Here is a 24,052-nt window from a genome sequence, read left to right as displayed (position 1 = left end):
ACCCTCCCCGCCCCACCTTCAGGACTTTTCAGGTTCTAAAGAATAGTCACATACTGGACTTGTTTTAAATGGGAAAAAAGGAGTAGCTGACACATGGAAAATGATGGATAACATTGAATTAATTGTAATAAATAAATGGAAAAAGTGGGGAAAAAAACGAATTTGTATATTTGTGGATCACAGACGGGGTACGGTTGGAGCTTATAACAGACTAAGACTCACTAAGTGGAACCTTTTTCTTTTATTTTTAAGTTTTATCAGTTTTTGACTTGAATAATCCCTAGATTAAACTATTCATCATAAAGCCTTTTTATTAATTACTAAATAATTAGTTATGAAAAAAATCAATCTCTTAGCAAATTTATTCATGAAAATTAGTCAAGAAAATCGTGTCTTCCAGTACTAACAATCATGAATGTTGAGACTTGGCTACTAATTTAAAACCTTTTATTCAGTCGTGTATGCACCATTCAACAAGTCATCGATTGAATTTGTTCCAAACTGAACTGATTGCAGAGAGTGTTACAAGAGAGGACTGTGTAATTCATAGACTACAGTGTTGCAGGACTGATTTGTATGTCGACTGAATGGGAAGCAGCGGCTATGCGATCCTCACTCTGAGAATCAAATCAAGTGCCATTACTATTATCCCCCATCACTGTACAGATGTCTCTCTATTTCTACACCTTCTGATGAAATAATCACATCCATTAAAGGCTCATAATGGTCTCATGTCCAGCCGTTTTAAAGATTCTCTGCAGCTGTCTAAATCGTTCACTCTTCCTCAAGTGAGGAATTCAAATATTTGGGGAAAGTCTGGAGTTGCAGTTGTGGTAAGGTGTGAGGGTTTCCATGAAGTTATGAGAACCTGTCTTCCAATTTGCTATAAATTGGGAGTCATTATGTACATTCAGATAGTATGTGGTCATTGCTACTAGGAAGCTTCAGGCCAAGGATATAAAAAAATAAAAAAACAACAACTTTAAAGCAGAGTTTGTGATTGTCACCAAGAGATTTAATATTTACAGACAGGCCGAACCATGAAGCAGTAGCTTCTCTTTATTGCCTGTTTTCATCTGACGAGGCCCATACGCACTTTTCAGACAGCATGGCGTTTGAAATTAACCATGAAACCCCTGTCAGTCGCATGATGGCGAGTGGCATCATCAGACGTGTCACTTTTATGTGCAACAACAAAGTATTTTTCCTGGGCGAACCGCGCTCCTGGTGTGGTCTGAGAGACTGAAAATGTCCACAGTGTTTCTTCAGTCTCAGCCCCCTGCTGAGGGCTGGGCTCCTGGTGGCAGCTGGTCAGGATCCTGCTGAGCCCCACATCCCACACACGCATACAGGGTGCTGGGTTTGCTGTAGGATAAGACTCTGCTAGACCCCTGAACAACAGGCCACTCTACACAGCAGACATCAGCCTATTAAACACTAGCAGTAGGAATATAGACTGGCAGCATGTATGTGTCCATGTCTCAGTGTTGTATCAAAAATGCCTTATTTTAATAATAGAGATGAGAAGAGTGTGTAATGTGTCATGTAATTATAAAAAAAAATGCATGCTGGAGCTCAGTTGTCACAAAACAGGTTTCATTTTGTTCATCTATAATGATCCTTGGCGGAGACACAGGATATAAAGTGTGTGGGTGTGAGAAAAGGAAGATGCTGACTGTCAGTGTTAAGTAACCACCTGTGTAAAATGTTGCAACAAATTATAAGGCCATAAAACGTTTATATACTCAAGCTCAAGATTAAAAATGCTTCAGATTAATTTTATCTTTATCATTATGATTGGAATGGGAGTGTAAGAGACAACATTTGACCTGGTAATGGTCTTAGGTGAAAACCTAAGGGCTCAATGACTTTATTACAATTCTTTCTGAGGAGGACATGGAAGTCTGCGCTGGTTCCATCCAATGGCTGTAGAGATCTGTCACTCAAAACCACAAATGCCAACCTGCTGGTGGCACTGGAGGAAAAGTCCTGATCACTGAAGTCACAGGGATACATCAACTGGTAACCACAAATGTCTGCAGAGAATTTCATGGCCACAAACAACAAATTAGTTGTGGTATTTCAGTCTGAACCAAAGTATTTGTTCCACCCTTTAGAGCCACGCTGCTGACATGGGTACTGGGAATTGTCCCTCAAATCTTGCTGTAGTATTCAATGTATGGCAGCTGATATTCTGATGTTTAGATCCTCTGTCACTACAAGGTTGCAAACTGTCTCACAAAAAAAAAAAAAAGGACGGCATCTTGAAGTTTTATCGTGTATGTAACCCTCCACCCCTCCACCCATCCACCCACCCGTTAACAGTCAGCAGCTGCTCCACACAGGAGGGTCCTTCCCCTTCAAGTCACAACCTGACTGGGAGGGTGTCATTCAGGCCCCTTGTTGACCTATTCATAACTATGCGCTAATTTTATATACTGTATATAGTCTGTTGTGGTCATCTCCACTACACTGACATCTTTACTAGAGCTGTAACACAGAGACATCTCTGAAGTTGCTGTAAATTCTCACTTACAAATGCATGTTGATGGTTTGGCGCCTAATTTAGCTCACGGCCACGGATTTGTCTCACTTTTTAAACCAAGGACTGCTTTGTATAGTCTGGGGGCTAAAAACACGGCTTCAGAAAGAGCTTATTGTTGGAGATTTTCCCCTCACAACCCTAAAACCCTCCAGCTTAAAGCAGTGTTTTGTCTGGAGAACCCAGTTTGAGGAAATGCAGTTATGTGTATGTGTGTGTCTTACAGAGAGAAAGAGAGAGAGAGAGAAAGAGAGAGAGAGCCTAGTCTGAAGGAATTTAACGAGGGCAACACAGATCTAAGATTTAAGCACAGAGCCTATCATTGTTTTCATTTCAGTCGAGAGAGCAGCGTACAACTGAGGGTCTAAAGAGAGGACATTAATGTTGGTGTCATGTGTCCTATCAATCAGGGCTGTGGTGGAGGTCATTACAGCTAGCATTTTTACATTTAAGACATTTATGTATATATACCAGACATATACAGATATGTGTGTAAAAAATAAAAAAAAAATAGATCCTGATTGACAGAAGATGATAGACGCTCATCCTTGGGCCCATTTGTTCCAGTTGTTTACCAAAAACCCGGGCAAGCAAAGTCTTCACTTCCTCAGAACAAGCTGAGAGGAGGGAAAAGTGGGATCAGCGCGATGAAGCCTGCAGTGTGTTCCTGTGTGCAAAGTTATAGAGTCTAGAGGGATGACGTGTGTGAAAGAAGCTCTATCTAATCACTCCCCCATGAGGGAGAAGACAGTGAGAGGGGCTGAAGTGAAGCCAAAGGAGAGGGGAAGGGCCTGACATCAGCAAGCCAAAACAGCTGCCCCCTTCTCCCCCATGGGGAGACGGCAAGGGGAGCCTGATGGAGCAAGAGAGAGAGGGAGAGAGAAGGGAAGAGTGGAGGGTCTGTAAGTGCGGAGCGGGAGAGAGCGGCTTGCGAGGCATTTGAGGGTCTGTAGAGGCTGAAGAGAAGGAGGTATTGGCAAGTGGAAAGGAGGGGGAGGGAAGAGAGAGGTGGTGAGTGTGTGCTTGCATGCTTTCAGAGTGAGGATAGCCAGAGAGCAAGGGACAGGGAAGAGTGTAAGGGGAGAGCAGAAGGGGAAGAGTGGTGGGTAAGACTTGTTGGAGGGGGAGAAAGAGGGGTTGTAAGAGGAGAGAGGGCAGGAACGGGGAAGTCATCTGGGGTGGATTTCAAGGCAGGACAAGTTGTCAGGGAGAAGGGCAGAGGTGTGAGGAGTCACTGGGGAGGAAGGAACATGTTGCAGAAGAAGACGTTAAAAACATAAGGAGGCCACTCAAAACATGAAGCGCTGAAGAGGAGGAAGAGAAGAGGGACCTTCTGGAGTGAAGCACTTGTCTCGAGAGATCAGATAAGAGTTGAGGGGATTAAAGATACAAGATTATAGGGGTGTCTGCTGGAAGTATGGGGTGCATTCACAGCACGAGCACTGGCAGGATGAAGAACCATGGACTTGGTACTGACGCAGGAGGAATCCCCATAAAGGCAGACCCTGAGGTACATCCTGAAATCCTTCAACTTGCTGAGGTAAGCGAGTAACTGCTCTTCGGGGAGCTGTAAACATGCAGGTTGTACACAGAGGAAATGTGCCGCTCATATGATCATATGCTGAGTCAATTTGTTTCTTTTATGCACAAGAAAGAACATTTTCTACTCCAAGGATGAACAGCAAAAATTGGTGATGGAGCTAAAACTCCTGACCTAAAAAAAAAATCAGATTGAAACAGACTTCAAGAGCATCAATTGAACTGGTTGTTTGGACGAGCATCATGTGGCAGCTGTTCCACATGTCTGAGGATAGTACTTAGTTTTTGTCATTTGATTCAGCAGAAGCAGCTGGTCTTTGTTTAATTGTTATTCAGTACACTCATCACACACTAGTCATGGACGTCAACCAAAGGAATCCAAAGAATTACCAAAACATTTCCAAATTAGATGAAGCCTGCACGCCAAAGCAGCTCTGCCTCCACTATGAAATATTTCTCCTCACTGTGTTTTCATCAGCATTAAATAGAACAGAAGCATCTCGTGCCGCACATGCTTGCATACCAAAGGATAAACGTGTTTTGCTGTTCCCCTTTTGCACCTGCACCACAAGCATGGATTGCATGTGCAGCTAATGTTTCGATATCTGTCAATATTCAACTGAAGTGCTCAAGAAATATGTCACACAAAACAATCATCAGCGGTGAGAGAGAGGTGGTGGTGGTGGGGGGAGGGGGGGGTCACACCCAGCAGTGGATGGTCTACTTGATCGCTGTTAATCATATCCCTCAGGAGTCAGGGTTCAAGAGGAAGTGGTATAAGTTACTGTCCGGTTCCGACTTGCCGTCGGCCTGTCTGCTGGCTCTATTTAGGAACATGTATGGATTTAGGGGCAAGCGACATGTAAAGCCTCTGCAGGACTTTTATAGAGTCTAAAATAAAAGGTGTCTGTTGGTTTAGTACCAGGACCAGGATGTGTGTGTTCTCACATGTCAGACTAAATCATACTCTGGCATGCTGTATGTCAAAATAATAGAACAAAGAGAGAGAGAGAGAGAACTCATCTCCAAGTGGAGTCAGTTTCTTTTGTCCATTGATCTTTTCTTTTGCACAGTAATGTATGTAAATGTTAGGACACTTGTGTGATATGTGTGCACTTTCACAGTGAACTCCTGGATCTTGGTAGAACAAAAACATTACTCAGATCACTTCAAATCCCCATAAAGCCCTCATCGTGTGTGTGTGTGTGTGTGTGTGTGTGTGTGTGTGTGTGTGTGTGTGTGTGTGTGTGTGTGTGTGAGACCATGCCAAATGATGATAACATTGTCCCAGTTGAATGGGTGGACTCTGCTATGGAGAGGAATGAAATGTGTCATACATGCAAAGAGTCCGGGAGTTCTGCTTTAGGTTGTATATAATGGATGTTTCTCACTCTCTCTCCCTCTCTCTCTCTCTCATACACACACACACACACACACACACACACACACACACACACACACACACACACACACACACAAACACACAGTCACTCATTCCCGCACCTATTTTCAGCATTTTCATGGCCGTTTAGAGGTGACAGTCTCTACTTATGCAGGTTATAAATACCCTGCCAGAACTGGAGTATACCCCTGCCTCGCCACCTGCTCCCGTCCCTTCCTGGCTTGATCAGTGTGTGTGTGTGTGTGTGTGTGTGCGTGTGCGTGCATAACTGCGTGCGTGTGTGCGTGTGTGTGTTGCCAAAAGCTGGAGGTTGTGGCTCCTGCTTTCCAGCATGTCATCACTTGTTGTGTTGAGGTGTCACTGAAAAAAAACACTCACACGGACCGAGGCATTTTGTGTAGAGGGGGTGTGTCACTGTACGCTGTGTTCATTTACTGTATGCTTGTGTGTGTGTGTGTGTGTGTGTGTGTGTGTGTGTGTGTGTGTGTGTGTGCGCTGCAGCTAGCTGTATATTTTTACCATTTCAATGCATTACCACAGTGTGTTTATTTCATTAAATGTATGTTTTATGCATTCTGACACAAAAGTTGTGAATCATCAATGTAATGACACTAATATTCAAGGTCATATAATTGTCATTTTTGCACTCTTCCAAACGTGTGCAACAATAATTGAATGGGACTTTGAGCTTTCCTGCATTTTCTTTCTATCAGTTGGACTAACGCCATTGAAATGCTTCTGCTGCTGCTCTCACAGTAATAAAAAGCGCATGCAGCCACAGTCATAAAGAAATCCATTATGCTTCTGTTGGTGCTGTGACCCTCTCTTCATCTCCATGTTAGATGTGGAAGTGCTTCAGGCTCTCTGCAGTGGTCAGAGATGCTTGGAGAATGACATAGACTTTGGCTGCAAAAATCTGAATGGGGTGGGGTTCTTTAATACTGCAATGCAATACTGCAACACTGCTGAGAGTCGCAGGACCCTCTGGAGAATGAATGTCTGCTCAGCCACAGTTCATTCTTGCTGGTAGTGAAAGTACAGTACCTGTACAGTTGAATCCAGTCCATATTCAGTCCAAAGTAAAAAAAAAATCTGCAACAAAGTCCTGCCTTCGGAAAGCTTTAAATGCTCAGGTTTACTGAACATTAAACAAACACTGTCACTGTGACCTTTATAGATTCACACTGATGGTATTATGTGGCACATGCTCTTAATGTTGTGTCCACCTTTGCTTTTGCTTTCTCTTTCTGCTCCTCTGTTTGTGAAGAACTGACAGGGAGACGTGGAGGGAAAGAACAAGTGGAAAAAAGAGAAATGGCAGCAGCATTATGTAAAAAAAAAAGAAAAAGAGATGCCCCACACTGTGAAAATCACGAGTCATTTCATCTGTGGCAGTTTTTAATTTAATGACTGTTCCTCCTTGTAATTATATGACAAATGATTACCACAAACTCAGCTTCAACTAAAATGGTTATTCACTAACCTGCTCCTTTTTTTTTTTTTTTTGGAAAACATAAAAGGATGATTGCAACTTTTCATCACCCTTCATAATGAAAAGGGGAAAAGAGGATCCAAAACTTACTCAGACTTTGCATACTAAGTTTATGGTGAAATGGGAATTATAGTGAGAAACTACAAGGTGTAAAAATAATTTGGTCATTTGCTCAAAAGTGAACTTACTCATTACTTGGTTTAGTTAGGTGTGTCACCAAAACTTCCAAAGTAAAGGAAATGAAAGCAAGGAACCTAATGAACTCTGTTCAGTGTTTACTATAAATGACAATTCAGGTATTTTTTAAAGGACAGCTGACAGAAATGTTAGTTGCAATGCAAAAAGCCTAATACTACAGTCTGAATTCTGAATTTCATAACAAAGAACATTATAATGATTTATAATCCTTTCCAGGTTTAATCTCTGTGTATGTGTAGATGTATATATATATATATATATATGTATATGTGGGTGTGTGTGTGTGTGTGTGTGTGTGTGTGTGTGTGTGTGTGTGTGTGTGTGTGTGTGTGTGTATATATGAAAATACGCACACTTTTGATATTAGAAGAAATACTGTTTGCGGTTTGCGGCTGAGCTGCACTGATTGTATTTGACCACTGAGAGGTGCCCTTGACCCATCTTGATTTTTTTTTTCTTTTTCATATTTAACTTCAATCTGACAGACTGGCATTAAAATATGAGTAACTGCAGTTTGGTTTCAGCATGGAACTGATGAAATGGTGTTCATCCAAAATGAAATGTTCAATTTGTTGTCTGAGATGTTTGTCTCTTGAGCAAATTCCCACTGCGCTCCAAATGATGTGCATATAAGCCAACATCAGCACTGATTTCTTTTCTTTCAGTTGTACTACAACTTGGGTCAGATGTGTAGTCACAAAACACGAATACATGTATAAACAGGGCAAAACATTTGTAATTTAGTCGACCCAAAGCAAATGGCAAAGGAAAAATCAATGCAATATCTATTAGTCACATGCCGCTCAACTGTGACTTTATAGCTATTGATGTTATATGGTATTTTTAACTCCAATTTGTTAGTCATAAAGTACTGTTAATAACTTAATGTGAAAATAGGTTTATTGTTGATATTTTAAGCTTTTAGGAAATATTATAGCATTATTGAACTTTTCAGATTATTGTGTCATTTCATTCTGCTTCATTTATCTTTATGTGGAAAGAAAGTGATTTTGATAAAACTTTACTCTTAGTCTGATCCAACGAACCCCTCAGTGTCATTACTGAAAGCTCTACTTTTTATCTCGTAGGTGAACTGAGGTCTGGTTTATGAAGGGACAGCAACTCTGTAGGTCATTACATAAGTCCAATCGATTCCACCTCCAAAATTCATGAGTTATGTAATAAAATTTAAAATGCAAATGATGAGAGGGGGTGATGATCCTCTTCTCCCCTCATATGCCCTCTTTCTGTCAGGTTCATTGTCTCTCCTCCAAACACCCCCCACGCGCGCACACACACACACACACACACACACACACACACACACACACACTCATACTCATACTCATACACACAGACAGAGACCACAGTTTATAGCAGTAGCCATTTGTCATAACAGCAGAGGAAATATGTCAATAGTTACTCTACTGCTTTAATTATAAGATCAATACATACAGCATAATGGTAATATGTTCCATCTGTCCCTGTCAGTGACCAGAATAAACACTGTTTTTCCACCTGCAAGGGTTTTTGTTGTTAGAAATGACACAAGAGTAAGCCTACTTTAAAAAAAAAAAAAAAAGAATAAATAAGGGAATTTATTAAAAAACTGATGCCTTTCTGGTGGAGCGCACCCAACAATTTGAACGCTCCATGTGACTCCTGAATCAACAGTGGGACATCAGAGCCTCAATAAATAAAAACATGGTATAGTCTTTGTGACTGTATTATCACAGCATACACAAGTTATTATGGTTTATGGTATTGTTCTCTTTAATCTCTCCCACCCACTCTCTCTACAGTGGCTAACAGAATCAAACGGTTCAAACAATCAAATGCAAATCCAGACGATTTTTTGTTTAGTCACTTGACTGTGTGGTTAAAGGAATAGAGCATTTAGCAGCTAAAGTTAAACTCAGGTATTAACACATTGTACCTCATTTGTATGTTCATATATATATATATATATATATATATATATATATATATATAAAAACAGTTGTTTCCCTATGCTCCTAGTTTGTTATGCTATGCTAGTCTTTATATGCTTTATGCTAACCGTCTCCTGGCTGTAGTTTCATACTACACAGACATGAGAGTGTAAAACTATTAAAGCTCTGATTTGTTGTCAGTATAGTTAATGAAGTTGTAATTTGCATGAGGTCCTTTGTTGATTGAAATGTCGCAACTTGATAAACCTTTGATTAGGCTATCTCCTACAAGTGAAACTGCAAGTGGATTAAAAACACTTGAGTTAAATAGAGATTGAATGTTAATGGGAAAAAAAATATTAACAAATGCTCTTAAATGATAAAAGTCCAAAATTCTATGGAGTTATTTTACTGAGGGTTGTGAAGAGTAGTCGGAATGAATCAGCTGCATTATGTTCACATTATGTAACCACACAAAGCTCAAGGTAGAGCTACATAAAACATTAATTATGCATTTCTATTCATAAAGGATTTAGACTGCATACGCTCCACTTGAGAGACACAGCTGTTTTATAATACATCGTGGTTAAGTGTAGTTTGCTTCCACTCACAATTCAAGATGGTGGAAGAAGTGAAACTGGTGTCGCCTAGTCAATAAGTGAGTGTTTATCTGAGTATATCAAAGCCGGTGTGCATTCACCCTCACCTTCCAGAGTTAAATTCAATGCTGCTCCTGTTTGGAAAAAAAACGCAAAACGGAAAAAGCAAAAATTCCTGAGCTGAAAAATGTTTTTTCAAGACCAGAGAAATGCATCGAGCCATTTGACTGGAAAAGAAACACCAGTGTGTGGAGGTATGGTGTTTGTGGCCCTCCACCTCTCCCATTGCCTCATATACACAGCTAGGCGCACACACACACACACACACACACAGTACAGACACCATCTCCCTCTATGTTTCCAGGCACCTCCTCCCTGTCTGCTCTAAGAAAGATTTAATGTTTTAACGTGCTTCACATGCTGTAAGGAAGGAGGTGTTACTTTGGGAGGGCGTTACCGTAACTTTATATAAACATTGTCCTATTTCTTTTCACTGGGACAGTTGAGTATTGGTTTATAAAAAGAAAACTCTGTGGATTATGACTCAGTGCAGTAAATGTATTTGCCTTAGGACACATACAGTCACTGGGACTCTGTGTGTGTGTGTGTGTGTGTGTGTGCGTGCGCGCGTTTTTTTCCATGTGCATGTGCAAAAAGATGAATTGTTTTTTCTCTTGGGTTAAGGTTCTATTTTTGTAAGTTTTTTACTGTTGTCAAGTATCACCAAGTTTGTTTATGCTATCCCACTAATTATTATATAGAGAATATTTAGAGTTATGTAAGCTCATTGTGTGAACACATCTTTGTGTGTGATCATAAAACTTTCATTCATTTATAAAGTCTCAGCAGAGTTTTTACTTGAACATTTTGAAATAGAAAGTGAACACTTAGAGTGACTCAGTCTGTGTCAGATTTACCTTAGTCTCTTTCCTTGCTTTGCCCACAGAAGCTCATGTCTGCTGTTTACACAGCTGCCATGATGGCCCAGTGTGGTACAACCTCGGAGTGTTGAAAGAAAACTTATAGTAGGCCTGTTACCAAGGAGGAGAGACCCCAGCTTCAGCCAGACTTAAAGAGAGACTATGAGAACATTCACACATTGGGTAGTCACAGCATTTGTTATAAACTTGGTTCAGGTATGTTTTGGTTTCCTTGAATGTTTCTCCGCTTGAATGTTTCTCTGTGGGTGTAAGGCAAAAGATTATGATGGTGATGACAAGGCTGTAGAAGCTGAAGACCAATTTATTGTCTTTAACCAGGCTAATCATTTTTGATACAAGGCAATGGGAGGCTAAATGCCTTTTGTGCTGGGGAAGCTGACCTAAAAAAAATAAAATGGGAGAGAGGACAAGAAAGTAAAAATGTTTGTACAAGTCTACAGCCAAGGTAGCAATTCTCTGCTTAAGGTCATGCTAAATGCTAACGCTAGCTTAGCAACATATATGCCCAGAGTGACAATGCTAAAATGCTGATGTTTAGCAGGTGTAAAGTTTACCATGTCATCTTCATCTTAGTTTACTGTGTTAGCATGCTAACATTTGCTAATCAGCTCTAAACACAAAGTACAGCTGAGAGTAAGGAATGTCATTAGCCTTGTAGGTGATTTGTACTGGACAAATAAATATTTTACCTGCTGGTGACTCTAGAGGAAAACTCGGGGGATCACCAAAGTCAGTGGACTTCACCCTTAGGGACCAGCCATGAATGTCTGTATCAAATTTCATGGTAATCCATCCAGTATTTGTTGAGATATTTTAGTCTGGACAGAGGAAATGACAAAAACAATGAACACCAAGTCCATCTATTCAGCTACATTTAGTTTATTTGTGACCATACTGTTTATTAGAGGGGGCTGGTAGCACAGAAAACTGCTTGTTTTTCATCATCTTGGCTGCCCCACAGACTGAGACAGAATAAGGACAAGTTAAAAGATGAGACAACAGGAAGCCTTAAAACACAGCTTGATATGACAGGTGTTTTTAGTGGAGGGAGTTGAATGTACAGCAGGTACTGCTACACCAGTGCTCATGCTGGTGTGTCACTGAACCGGCACACATCTGCACTGACAGCAGCCACACAGGGCACAGTGAACGTCCAGTACTTCAGTTGGTGCACTGAGAAAACTGCTAAAACAGCACATGTCACTACTACACACTTAGTATGAAGTGTGTGCCATTTGGAAGGCTGTTCAAGGGTTTCAATTCATCTGAATGCCTTCCTCTGACTTCTTTCGAACAGTTGTTTTAAGCCGTTTATTGCATCCACTGTGTGAATGAATGATCAGATTTCACTCTCTTGTGTGTCTGCAGCTCACCAAAACTGGGAGCCACGCCTTCACAGAGAAGAGCTTCAAGAGGAGACGGGTGTGTGATGTGTGCAAGCAGAACATTGACAACCCCGGGGCTTTCTGCAAGGGTGAGTCCGCGTCTCTGTCAGGTCACGCCGCAGACCCAGAGACACAAGTGGCAAACACTGACACACACCTAGACCTCACAGAGATGTACTCACCCTGACTGTCCTCTCTGTCTGTTTGTCAAAGCTGATTTTCAGAGTAAAACATGTTCCTCTCCCTTCTGTTTGCAGAGTGCAAGGTTGCAGTTCACAAGACATGTGAAGCCAAGGTAAGCCTTATATTACTTCCCTTCTGTCCTGAGCAAACTGTGCTCCTGTGTCAGAGGTTGTTGGGCAGCAATGTTAATGTGATGTGAGTCTTAAGTGGAGTAAGCCATGCGCACTGACCTAGATGTCTGGTTAAAGAAGGCCTCTCGTTGAACTGCAACCAGCCAGGTTGCTATGAGTAATTCAGTCATGTGGTAACACAGCATGGCAGGGGCTCCTGAGAGTCCTCGAGCACCCAGGTAGTCTCTGTGTCTACCTCAAAGCGACTCTTTAATACAGCTTGAGTTGAAGCGTTTGGTCTTATTAAAGTATAATATATTTGACACAATAAATGAACATTGTGTGTGAGGAGTGCTCTCGGGATGATAAGTGGGGGGCAGCATTGAGCTTTGAGCTGTCTAGGTGGTCTGTATGTGTAGACAGGGGACAGAGTCACTGTCTCCCTGTCAGCCCATCTGAATCTGTTGTGTGTTTTTGGTAACAGGAAAGTCAAATACAATGCGGCAAAATGGCGTTTTAACTGGGCAGGGACAATTGGGAGCTCTTCGATTGCAAGAAATACACTTTCTAATGCACATACATGACACATGGCAGTGTGCTCCGTGCACTCAGTGCTGCTCAGTATTTAACAGAAGATGTTTTGGTACAGCCTTTCTGTTGTTAAATGATATTCGATGTTCAATGACAAATAAGCTTTTGTGTTTCTAGCCCAGTAAACTCACTCTTTTGACTGACAGGAAGCATTTAAGTCCATTGAATTCCCTCACAATGTCCCTGACAGCCCCTGAGAAATACTAACAATTACAATATATGTTAGTTCGGGCTTAAAGGAATAGCTTGACATTTTGGGAAATGTGCCTTTTAGTTTTCCAGCCAAGAGTTAGATGAGAGGTTCAATAACACTCCTATATATGTCCATTTAATATGAAGCTACAGTCAGCAGCCAGTTAGCTTAGCTTAGCATTAAGAATGGGAAAGATGGGGAAACAGCCACCCTGGTTCTGTTTAAAGGTGACAAAATCCTCCAACCGGTACCTGTAAAGCTCAATAACACGTTATATCAGACACTATATACACTATATGCGGGTGGTCTCAATCTTCTCATCTAACTCCATGTTAACAGGTAAAGGTACTAAATCATGAAATCCAGTCTATCCTGCAAACAAGGAAAAGAAATGAGTTGCCATAAATTTGTGGCAGTAGTTTTAGTAGAATTATTGATGGTTTCCTCTAGAAAACATTTGAAACAAGCTAGACTGTACAAGCAAAAATCATCATTGTCCTCGAGGCAGATTATTTTCACTTGTTTCAGGGTTTGTAACTCAAATTTATCTTAACTAGAAAAATGCTGAGGATGTAGCATCATTGACTTATTTCAAGTGTAACTAAAAAGGAGCTCAATTGCATAAGTTTTTAATTGCACTGATTAACTGGTAAAAGTCAGGTGTTGTTGCTCTTTGTTGTCTTTGGAGCAGGAGAGGCCTCTTTCATTTAAAGAGGACATGTTTGCTCTGTGTAAGAGAGAGACGTTCTCTCTCTCTCTCTCTCTCTCTCTCTCTCTCTCTCTCTCTCTGTCCACAGCTTATGTCAGACCATTGGCAGTAGTCGCCTCTGCTCTCATGTGACCCCGCTCACAGTAGCTCAGTATCACACAACACTGATTGAGCTCATGACCTTGCTGTAACTGCACTGTTGTGCCTCGATGTCCAACAGCTCAAACGCACACACACACATTTGTACTCTGACTGTCATGCAGAGGGACCCATTGCCTTTATTCTGCAGCTCTTCAGGTCAGTTCAAATCCTGTGGGATTTATGGGAGGGGGGTGGGAGGGGTGGGGGGGCCTTCCTATCTCCTCCTCTTCCACTCACACACACACACAGTCATGGTGTACGACTGGGCACTACCAGCTGTTGTGCCTTAGCAGCATGCATTAAAAGAGGATTATTATTTTGGTCATACTTGTCCCCATGGTCACCACGGTGATAGCCAAAAACAACTCCTGGTGGCTGCAGCAGAGGCAGGCGCCTTGGACAAGAGTGGACATCGTCACACAGGACGATGATCAATCTGGATATGAGAAGTCTGATGGGTAAATATAGAAAATAACAAGAGTGCCGTAGATGCCTTCCAGTGAGTGAGCGGTGGGAGGACACAAATAAGTGGGAAGCAGCTGGGGAGGCAACTCCATTCGTGTGTGTGTGTGTGTGTGTGTGTAATCAGTCCCATTTGGGGGTATTCATAAATAAAGGGGAACACTGGGCCAAGGCTCCAAACTGCTGTCTGCTACATGTCACGCTATCTCTCTTCTGTATATTTATGTCTTTCTATTTGCTCTCTCAAATATCAACATATTACTTCCTTTCGTGCTTGTTTCTTTCATCTCTTGCATCTCACTGTCATCATCTTTTCTTTTTTTTTACCTTTAATCTCTGTTAGAGTTATCCTTTTTCTGATGTTTTATACTTACATTTAAAGCTTCTCCCACTTTCTCCGACTATTTTTTACCCCTTTTCAAATCTTTCTTTCATCACTGTGTTATGCCATCTCAGTACCATTTTTCATAACAGTCACCAGTAAGGTTCCATTCTTTTTTTCTTGCATCCTTTGTGCATCATCTTTCTATTTGTCTGACTTGTCAACACTATCTCCATCTAACGCTGCCTGATAGTCCTGATGCCACTTTTATTCTGTCTCTTGTCATCTTTCTGTCAGCCTCAGGCTTCTGAAAAGGTCACTGGCCATCAGCACCCTGTGACTTTGCAGGGCTGCCCAGTGTCTGCGCGTGGAGTATTATTGTGTGTGTGTGTGTGTGTGTGTGTGTGTGTGTGTGTGTGTGTGTGTGTGTGTGTGTGTGTGTGTGCACATGCATGGGAACGCATTTGCACAGTTGACGTGCTGTAACGTCTCTGTGCGTATGACACAGTCAGAGAGTGAGAGGGGAAAGTTATGTTGTATGCGCTGCTAGCTCAGTGGGAGTGTGTGTGTGTGTGTGTGTGTGTGTGTGTGTGTGTGTGTGTTATCGTGAGAGAGGGAGGGAAGTAAAGTGAGTCGGTGAGAGAGAGCGAGCAGAGAGTTTGTAAGAAAGAGGGAGCGGGAGGTGGTGTATGACACTCCACAGACAGGACTGCTCAGAGGCTCAGAGGCAGAGGGAAAGACTGAAGCTGCTTGTTGAGAGGTAAAAACACGCTCTGCGATGTATTTACTGAGTAAAGCTTTGGCTTTTGTTTATTCATATATGCTCAGAACCTCAGTTTTGACTTGTCCTGTATTTTTATTTTCTACTGAGTAGCAATCTGACATCCTTAAACCCTTTCCACAGTGTTTGCTCTGATAATGCAGCATGTGATTGTGCATATTATTCCATTAAAGCTGTAGCCAGGGTGCTCTTGCTTTTGCCCAGAAAGAGGATTTCATTTAGTGTGATTAAGGCAAGAGCAGAAAATGAACTGGAGACTCCTGCTGTGACCGGCTGTGACCTACAAAAAAATACACAGATTTTAATTTTTAATACCAGAGAGTGAACTCATAAGATTTACTTTTTAATGAGATAGTTGTTACTAGGCGCAGGTTAGCAGATAATGGAAACTGTACAAAACAACCCTGTTCTATACAGTAGTCTATTATACATGTCTGTAAATATAAGATTTTGTAAAAACCTGCAGCCAGACTGTTTTTGATTGGATGTCACAGCATCTACTTCCTGTATGTATCTGTCTATTTCAACACTGTGTACACATGTCTGTGTTACATGTTGTGTATAGACAATCATCACTGACCACAGGCCACCTGACAGAGACAAATGGCTGTACTGAAGTCAGTCAGCTGTCCTAACATCATCTGATGGATGCTAATGTTGCGTAGTGAAATACAGATGGTTACAGTGTCTGCTCATACACGCCAGCTGTTCTGCTAATGCTTCATGCTGACTTGTGAATTGATATTGTGATTGTGATGCTATAAGGACTATGTGCTTGTGTAATAGGTATAAGTGTTATACATTATAATGTTGTCACTTCGTCTTAATTGGTGCCAGTGGGGCTGAAACAGATTTTTTTTTTTTTTTAAAGTTTCCTTCAAAGTTGCAAACCTCCTCTGCAAATTCACATTCAACAATTGAAAATGCCGTTGAGATGTTGTGAGGATCTGTGGCCTTTCTGCTATCAGGTGGTGTCTTGAGCAAGTCATGTTTTTCAACCTTTTCTGTTGTTTGCGTCTCTCCATGGGGGGCGAGAGGACAAGCTGTCCAGTGGAAGCTCATTGCAGATCAATGGGAAGGTAGAGACAACAAAGTCGATGGAGATAAAAATAAAAAAGAAAATTTTAAAAAAAACTGGATGGTGCTTGAAGTAGACATTGTGGGTAGAAGATTCTGTCTGAGGAACATCTGTGTAACATGACTAAGGGGGTGACTTATTATCATCACATTGTTGTTGCCATTTATAACCATCGCTGCCATGATGTAGTGTGTACAGATCATTTTCATGGTTCATTTAATTTTACAACTTTATTCGCCTAATCAATAATAAAGTATTACAAGGACAGTGCACATACACATGCATGCACATTGTGTGCATATTTACTTAAGTCTTTTCATTTCCTGAGACACTAAGTGATAAGTATGGATGCACAGCAAGCCTTGTTTAATATTCCAGGACTTATACACTTCCTATTTTTGGCAGGGTCATAACAACATCTTTAAATGAATTGGAGCTCAGAGGGCATCATTAATTATAATAATATTTAATCATTTCATTTGATAATAGATGGATATAGACAGCAGGACACTATTAATTCATGTTATCTTCAGTTGCTGGGTGTTAATTGTTGTTGGGCAAAGTGTGAAGGACCAAATACAAAGTTATGTTAGTTTGCTGTTGCCATGCTGCTGCTGCTGCTGCTGCTGCTGCTGGAAAGGCAAGTGGATTTGTGAGATGACTGATGGACAAATAGACAAAATGAGCCCTGAGGAGTTCTGAGAGATGTTTGGTCTAAAATAAGGAGCTCTGTCAAAATAGCTCTGTGAAATCTCTCTGCTCAGTGTGAGTGGTCAGGAGGCATGTTCAGCTGTTGACATCTCTCTCCCATCCAGCGCTCGCTCTCGCTTTCTCTCTCTGTTTGCCTCATCTCCTTCCTCTTCCCGTCTTCCCTATGTCTTATTTTTTCTAAGCTCTCTCTATCTCTCTACTCCCCAGAGAATTTGTTTGTTGCTCTTTGAGCCCTTGTTTGTGCTTCCTCTTGTTCCACTCTTCTCCGGGCCAGTTACGAATCTGATTCGCCCTGGCTGTGGGTGATGCTTATCGAGGTGTTCTTTGTCATCTGATGTTGTTTATTCAGGGGGAGCACATGCTTGTATCTCATGGCAGGGATGATTATAGTTATCCTGTCTCCAGGCACTGAAAGTCGAGAGGGAGAGGGTGTGAGGTAGTAGGAGAGGAGGAAGCAAGGGGGTGACAGGGGGTAGGGGGGTAGGAAATGGAGAAATGAGGGATCAAAGGTGGGAGAAAAAGAAAGAGAGGTAGTGCGATAATGAGAAGAAGAAAGAGAGGGGATGTCATCCTTTCATGTAAATCACAACCACTCCTGAACTTGCCCTCTGCTACTCTGGGTAAAATGTTAAATCTGCGCAAAAAATAGAAAGCTTTATTAAGCTTTCAGTGGGCATTAGTGTCTTTTTGTGAGACTATGGAACTTGGAATACGACACGGTTATTTTGCTTTTCCAGTTTCAAATGGGAAAGCTTACTCACTTCTCCCTCTCCACTGTGCGTTACGTCAGCTATGAGTTAACTGTCAGAATAAAAGTCGCTCCTCCTGGACGTCGTACCGATGTCTGTGTCTCAAACACTCACATTTACCAATCTCCTGCTTCCTTGTAACTGACTGTTGGATTTCCTCTCCCTGGGATAGAAGTGATGAGTCAAGATGTGGCAGTGAAAACTTTTCAGAGCCGTGTCACAGCCAGTGTGTTTTGGAGGTGATTATCAGTCAGGAAACACCAGAGGAAGGATTCACTGTTACACTCTAAAGGTTTAATGGAGATTCATGTTGATTAATCAGTTGTAATAAGTCAGTTTTTCAGTCGATAAGATCAGGCTGTAAGTATCAGAAAGAAGTGAAAACGCTCACAACAGTTTCCTAGAACCCAAGATGATGTCTTAATGAAATAGTTGCACATTTTAGGAAACACGTGTTCGCGTTCCCTGTTTCCAGTCTTTATGCTAAACTAAGATAACTATCTTCATATTTATGCCAACCATCAGATTGGATGCCTAGTCTGTTTAGCTGGGTTACCTTGTTCATCATGAAACACTTTTCATTTATCAGGCAACAGCTGTGTCCAGATCCCACAGACATGTGAGCGGTATCAAGCTTTTCATCATACTCCCAACAAGAAAGTGAATTTCAAATGTTGTGTTGTTTTGTCCAAGGACCAACAGTCCAAACGTCGAATCCCCAAATTAAATGAGGCGAACAAACCATTTTTGCTTGATAAAGGACTGAAAAGTGTACTTTATGAACAAGGCGAACTGAGCCAGGCATCCAGTCAGTAAGTCCCTGAGGGTGGGATCGAGTGCTGTCACTGGCACCTCAGTAAATGCTAGCTGATGAACAAGACAAACTGAACCAGATGGCTCTGTTCCCAGTGGCTCCAGCGTTCAGTCCACATGCATTAATGAAGACCCTGAGGCTGGCAGAGCTACCAAAGACACGTGTATACACTCTGCATGTTTGTGTGTGTGTATGTGTGTGTTTGTATGTGTGAACCTAGGTTGACCAGTGCTGACATCCTGTTGCAAATTGCTTCCTGTTGACTCTGCTGTCTTCCTCCTCTGCCTTTATGCTGCATGTTGGTGCTCTCTGCCTCAAGGTTCAACCCTGCTCTTCTTTTGTGTGCATGTTTGTGTTTATACATGGGTACATGTGTATGTTGTGTCTGTCTCCTACTGCTCCTCCCTGGAGCCGACCACTTTATCCACTTACTGTAACTATCATTATTAAACCTATTAAGAGGAGATTTCTCCCCTATGGCTGAATCTCTATCTCATTTCCTACTGTAGGTTTTTATAATGTCCTTGTACACTAACACAGGAAAGATTAGTAGCATGTGAAAATATTAACAAATAACTCAATAACAAATGACGCCTGTTAGTGCTGTAAATTGGCTGTCATCCTGCACGACAATAATCAGTCAGTTCAGCAGTAGCATATTTTGCCGTGCCGTAACCAATTACAGCCTGGCCTTTTCCCCTTCACTCATCCTTTTACTCAGTCCTCTGTAGAACACATGCCTGTTTTTGTCCTTTCTCTGTTACGCCTCTGTAATGTCATTTACCATGTCTACTTCGTGTATCACAGACTCTGTGTGTCCTATGAAAATGAGAAAGCTATGATTTCGGTTTATGATAATAAAACCCATTATCTGTGCCCATGACAAATATTTTTGGACTATTTAAAATAAAAAAAATAGAAACCTAGTGAAAGTGAAATCAACGAAGATGCGTAATAAATTGTATTCTTTTTGTCTTGAGAAAAACTACGAAGCTCAATGAAAATAATGTCAGTAATTTTTAGCCAATTAGCAATTAAATCAAAGAGTTTTTTTATGCTAATTCAGAATCCAAGCTGATTTTAGTCTCAGTTGATAAAAATACAATAAAGAACTACTGGCGCACCTCTGCCTTGACCACCCAGAGGACATTGGCTGCCATTTTTCTTATTATAAGTCATATCAATATAATGTATCTACTGTGCATTATTAATGACTCTCTCTGAGAAGCTGCACATGGATCATGATGCAGGAGCTGCACCAGCCCCTCACGGTGGTAACATGAATTCATCAGTGGTTGCCTCAGTTTAGTCATAACAATGTAATGTTGGTGTTGTTGACATGATGAAATGATATGCAAGTATTCTGTACTCAGTCTGAACACAGACAAAAAAAACAAATCAACCTTGACTGTCAGAGACTGTCAGTGGAAATCAAATAAACTTACAATCAAACTCCTCTGCAGCTGGAACTGAAAAACATACTGTACTTGACAGTCATTCGTAATAAGCTTTAGGTTTGTTTTTTTTTGTTTTTTTTAAAACTAACAAAGTGAACACAGTATCTACATGGATGGTGATAATTCAGTGTAAATTTTAGCACAGCGTATTTCTGCATGGCTGCTGTTGTTTTCCTGGCGGTGTTTCAGTTGTGTTTCGTTGTGATTGTGAGGCATCTGGCTTGTTAACCTGTTGCTTGACACCTGTCAGCACTGGCCAGCGCTCAGCCACAGAGGGCAGCTCAGCTGTCAGTCATCCTCATGGGATAGTTCAAAGGCCAAAAGTTGACAGGGTGTCACCTATCAAAGGTTTACAGTGAGAGCTGTGCAGTGGGAGCTGTGCTGTAATACTGAATGTTTGATACCATTTCTTTTGCTCATTTCTTTAATTTTCTGCTGTGGTGTCATTTATCAGCTTGTTGTCATTATCTAATGACTCCATCAAATGAGCTGGAAAAGTAACACATTCCCTGATAATAGTTTATACTAGTTTCAGGATCAACTGTTATCCTGATAATAAACAATTCAGAAGAGAAGAGGCTATACAGGAATGTGCTCAGGTCTGTTTGTATAGTAGTGGCTGTAGTCTGTTTGCATGACCCCAGCTTCCCTCTCTCTGTGTACGTGTGTTTGTGGTTTTGGCAAGATACTCTTGGCACACCAGCAGAGGACAAGGACTGCACGCCACATGTAGACTCATCCTCCTGTAAACTTCATCCGTCCCTATCCTTCACTCCTTCTTCTTAACCAAGCAAAAAAGTGCGATCAATCGTTTTATGGAGTATCTCTCTTTATACTGAACATTTCTGCTTATTCACCTGCCTGGTCAGCAGAATAAACACTGGTCAGTTGATCTGCAGCGCGAGAGAGAAAAATTCAAAAAAGCCAAGACAATGTCCCCGTGTTCTTTATATTCTTGCCGACGTGCAGGTATGCAGGTGCTTGTCAAGGTTTGTCTCTACGTGTATACATCTTTGTGTTGTTTGTGTGTGTGTGCTCGCGTGTGCATGTGCGTGTGCGTGTCTGACATAATGCGTCACTAGCTCATCATGTGGAACGGCCAAATCTGCACTGACAGCCTCTTCTTCAAACCAGCTGCTGCAGATGACAGGAGGAGAGAGTGAGAGAATTTTACTATCCTCTCCATCAGCCCCTCATCCTTCCTCCTCACCCCTCCCCTCCCCCCACCTCCCCTCCATCTCTTCATCTGCACTGCTGGAGCAGGACCAAGAGCATTAAACCAAACACATGACTTGGCATGTGCTGGTCCATCCCCAGTGTGTTCGTGTGTCTGTATGTGTGCATATGGTGGTGTGACTGCTGCAAAAACTAACCATGTGGTCCTTTCCTTTCAGGTGACTCCCACCTGCACCTCAACTACAGATCTTGTAAGTTTGTGCATGTACTTTAGAAAATAGTTTTATATGTAATGCGATCAGTAATTACTGTACAGTTATTCTTTTCTGTTTGTTTCTCAGAACAGTTCCATTAAATCTACATCACAGAAGAAAAGAGGCTCAATACCAAGGTAAAACAAATCACACATCAAGACAGAAGAAATTGATATCAGAGATGTAAAATGGACACAGACAAATAAATAGAAAAGTTACATTAAGGACATAAAGCTTGGCCATCTTAACTGCCTAATGGCTGTTCTGGCTGCACTCAAACAATGGACTCTCACAATGTCTAGGAGTAAAAGTGTGGAACAAGTGATGGAGCATGTGATGGAGCACCACTACGACTTCGACCTCACCTACATCACAGAGAGGATCATCTCTGTCTTCTTCCTGCCAGACCTGGAGGAGCCGCGGTACCACAGAAACCTACAGGAAGTGGCCTCCATGCTGAAATCCAAGCACCAGGACCAGTTTCTGGTTAGTAGTAAAACTGAAATCTTAACACATACAAACTCAATGTTGTGATTCGTCTCCTAGAAGGACAGAAGCGGTCAAATTTAAGTAATGGCTGCCATTAAAGGTATTAAAACTAATTATAGAGGTTTTATTTGTATATTTGTGTAACTGAGAGGAATGGTTATTACTTTCAGTCCTTATTTGTGAATATAGGGAGTATTAAACTACCAAATAATTCCTCACAGTTGTCTTTAAATGTTTTTTTTTTGCTCAGTTTGTGTTATTTGTAAAAAAAAAAAATTTTAAAAATAAAATAATGATATATCTCCCATACCTTACATATCTCTGTCTTTTCCAGCTACTGAATTTATCAGAGAGGAGACATGACATCACCAGACTTAATCAAAAGGTACACAAACTGACATCTCACACTGCATCTCAACAGATCACACACTGCTTCAACTGCTGAGACACGACTGAGACACATAAACTATGTATGCTGCCACTTTGTATTTTCAAAGTTTAGAACGGTTTGACTTCTCTTATGCGGTTAAGGTGCAGGACTACGGCTGGCCTGATCTTCATGCCCCACCCTTGGACAGGATCTGTGCCATCTGTAAGGCCATGGAGACCTGGCTGACCTCTGACCCCAGCAACGTAGTGGTCCTCCACTGCAAGGTTTGTGCAACCCGAATCTACATCACCTTACTTTGCTGTTAACATATTTTAAAAAAAAAACAATTTCATGACGTTGATCTGTGTTCTGACAGGGACACAAAGGGAAGACGGGGGTCATTGTGGCAGCCTACATGCACTACAGCAAGATATCCGCTGGGTAATCATTACTAGTGTAACAGGACACTTGCCATACCAACATGTGTAAAGATCACTTTTCAGTTATATTTTGTTGTCATCATGTCTGAAACCATCTTTGAATACCTTTTGCTCAATGTGATCACTGTAGTGCTGCGACTAACAGTTATCTATATAATCAAAAAAATCTGTTGATTATTTTTCCAATTAATACTTTGGCCCATATCAGGCCTGAAAAAATATCACATTTTCCCCAAGAACGATGTTACATATTTAAATAGCTTGTCAGAACAATGGTCTAAAACCCAAAGATATTCAGTTTACTTCACAGAAGACAGATATTACAAATATTGATTTAATTGATTATCAAATTTGTTGACCATTCATTTTCTTTTGATCCACTAATCGACTCATCAGTTAATCATTTCAGGTCTAGATCTCTGTCCTCCGTGCATTCACGTCTTGATTTTTGTCTAAAATGCCAATAAAGCGGTCAGTGTAGAATAGATTGAGTTGGTCACCACCAACAGCCATGATTTACTCTAGGCATACACCTCATCCCCTCACTATCACTTACAAATGATTGCTTACACACATCTGTAAAGCGTGTATTAATACACTTGTGCTGGTGTCCACAGAGCGGATCAGGCTCTCACCACACTGGCCATGAGGAAGTTCTGTGAGGACAAAGTCTCGTCATCCCTGCAGCCCTCTCAGAACAGGTGTGACACACTCGTCTACAGTTTATATCACCTCCTCTCCCGTATATCACTTCTTGTGATGCTGCTGTCATCACCTCATGTCGCTCTCTGCTGTCATTGCATCACTTCCTCACTTCTCTTCTTCAGGTACATCTACTACTTTGGCGGTCTGCTGTCAGGTACCATCAAAATGAACAGCAGTCCTCTGTTCCTCCACCAGATCCTCATCCCCTCTCTACCAAACTTCCAGACTGGAGGAGGTCAGTTTTACACAAACAAATCTTGGTATAATTGCTTGCAGTGCTGTGATGGT

The 24,052-nt window shown here is 41.4% G+C and overlaps 1 protein-coding gene across 4 annotated transcripts in view; it reads left to right on the top strand.

The window, feature by feature from the left end:
• The first annotated feature begins 3,329 nt into the window (after positions 1–3,329).
• Positions 3,330–24,052, top strand: part of LOC111667750 (tensin-2-like) — a 30,100-nt gene continuing 9,377 nt past the window's right edge. For 2 of the 4 annotated variants that reach the window (XM_023423524.2, XM_023423522.2), the window contains exons 1-11: positions 3,331–4,082; positions 12,013–12,118; positions 12,287–12,324; positions 21,725–21,757; positions 21,848–21,897; positions 22,063–22,246; positions 22,584–22,634; positions 22,781–22,903; positions 22,996–23,060; positions 23,677–23,760; positions 23,887–23,999. In XM_023423524.2, coding sequence (XP_023279292.1) covers positions 3,960–4,082; positions 12,013–12,118; positions 12,287–12,324; positions 21,725–21,757; positions 21,848–21,897; positions 22,063–22,246; positions 22,584–22,634; positions 22,781–22,903; positions 22,996–23,060; positions 23,677–23,760; positions 23,887–23,999 — 970 coding nt within the window. In that variant the 5' untranslated portion in view covers positions 3,331–3,959. Of the gene's footprint in view, positions 4,083–12,012; positions 12,119–12,286; positions 12,325–15,387; positions 15,501–21,724; positions 21,758–21,847; positions 21,898–22,062; positions 22,247–22,583; positions 22,635–22,780; positions 22,904–22,995; positions 23,061–23,676; positions 23,761–23,886; positions 24,000–24,052 lie in introns of those variants that run through there. The other 2 variants (XM_023423523.2, XM_023423527.2) reach the window with 2 other exon arrangements.

This window comes from Seriola lalandi, unplaced genomic scaffold (genome assembly GCF_002814215.2).
Source record: "Seriola lalandi dorsalis isolate HSWRI2012SDOR001 ecotype SW California unplaced genomic scaffold, Sedor1 jcf7180002054692, whole genome shotgun sequence".
Classification (NCBI taxonomy): Eukaryota; Metazoa; Chordata; class Actinopteri; order Carangiformes; family Carangidae; genus Seriola; species Seriola lalandi.
The sequence above is the reverse complement of the archived record's forward strand: the minus strand, read 5'-3'. Positions and strand labels throughout refer to the sequence as shown.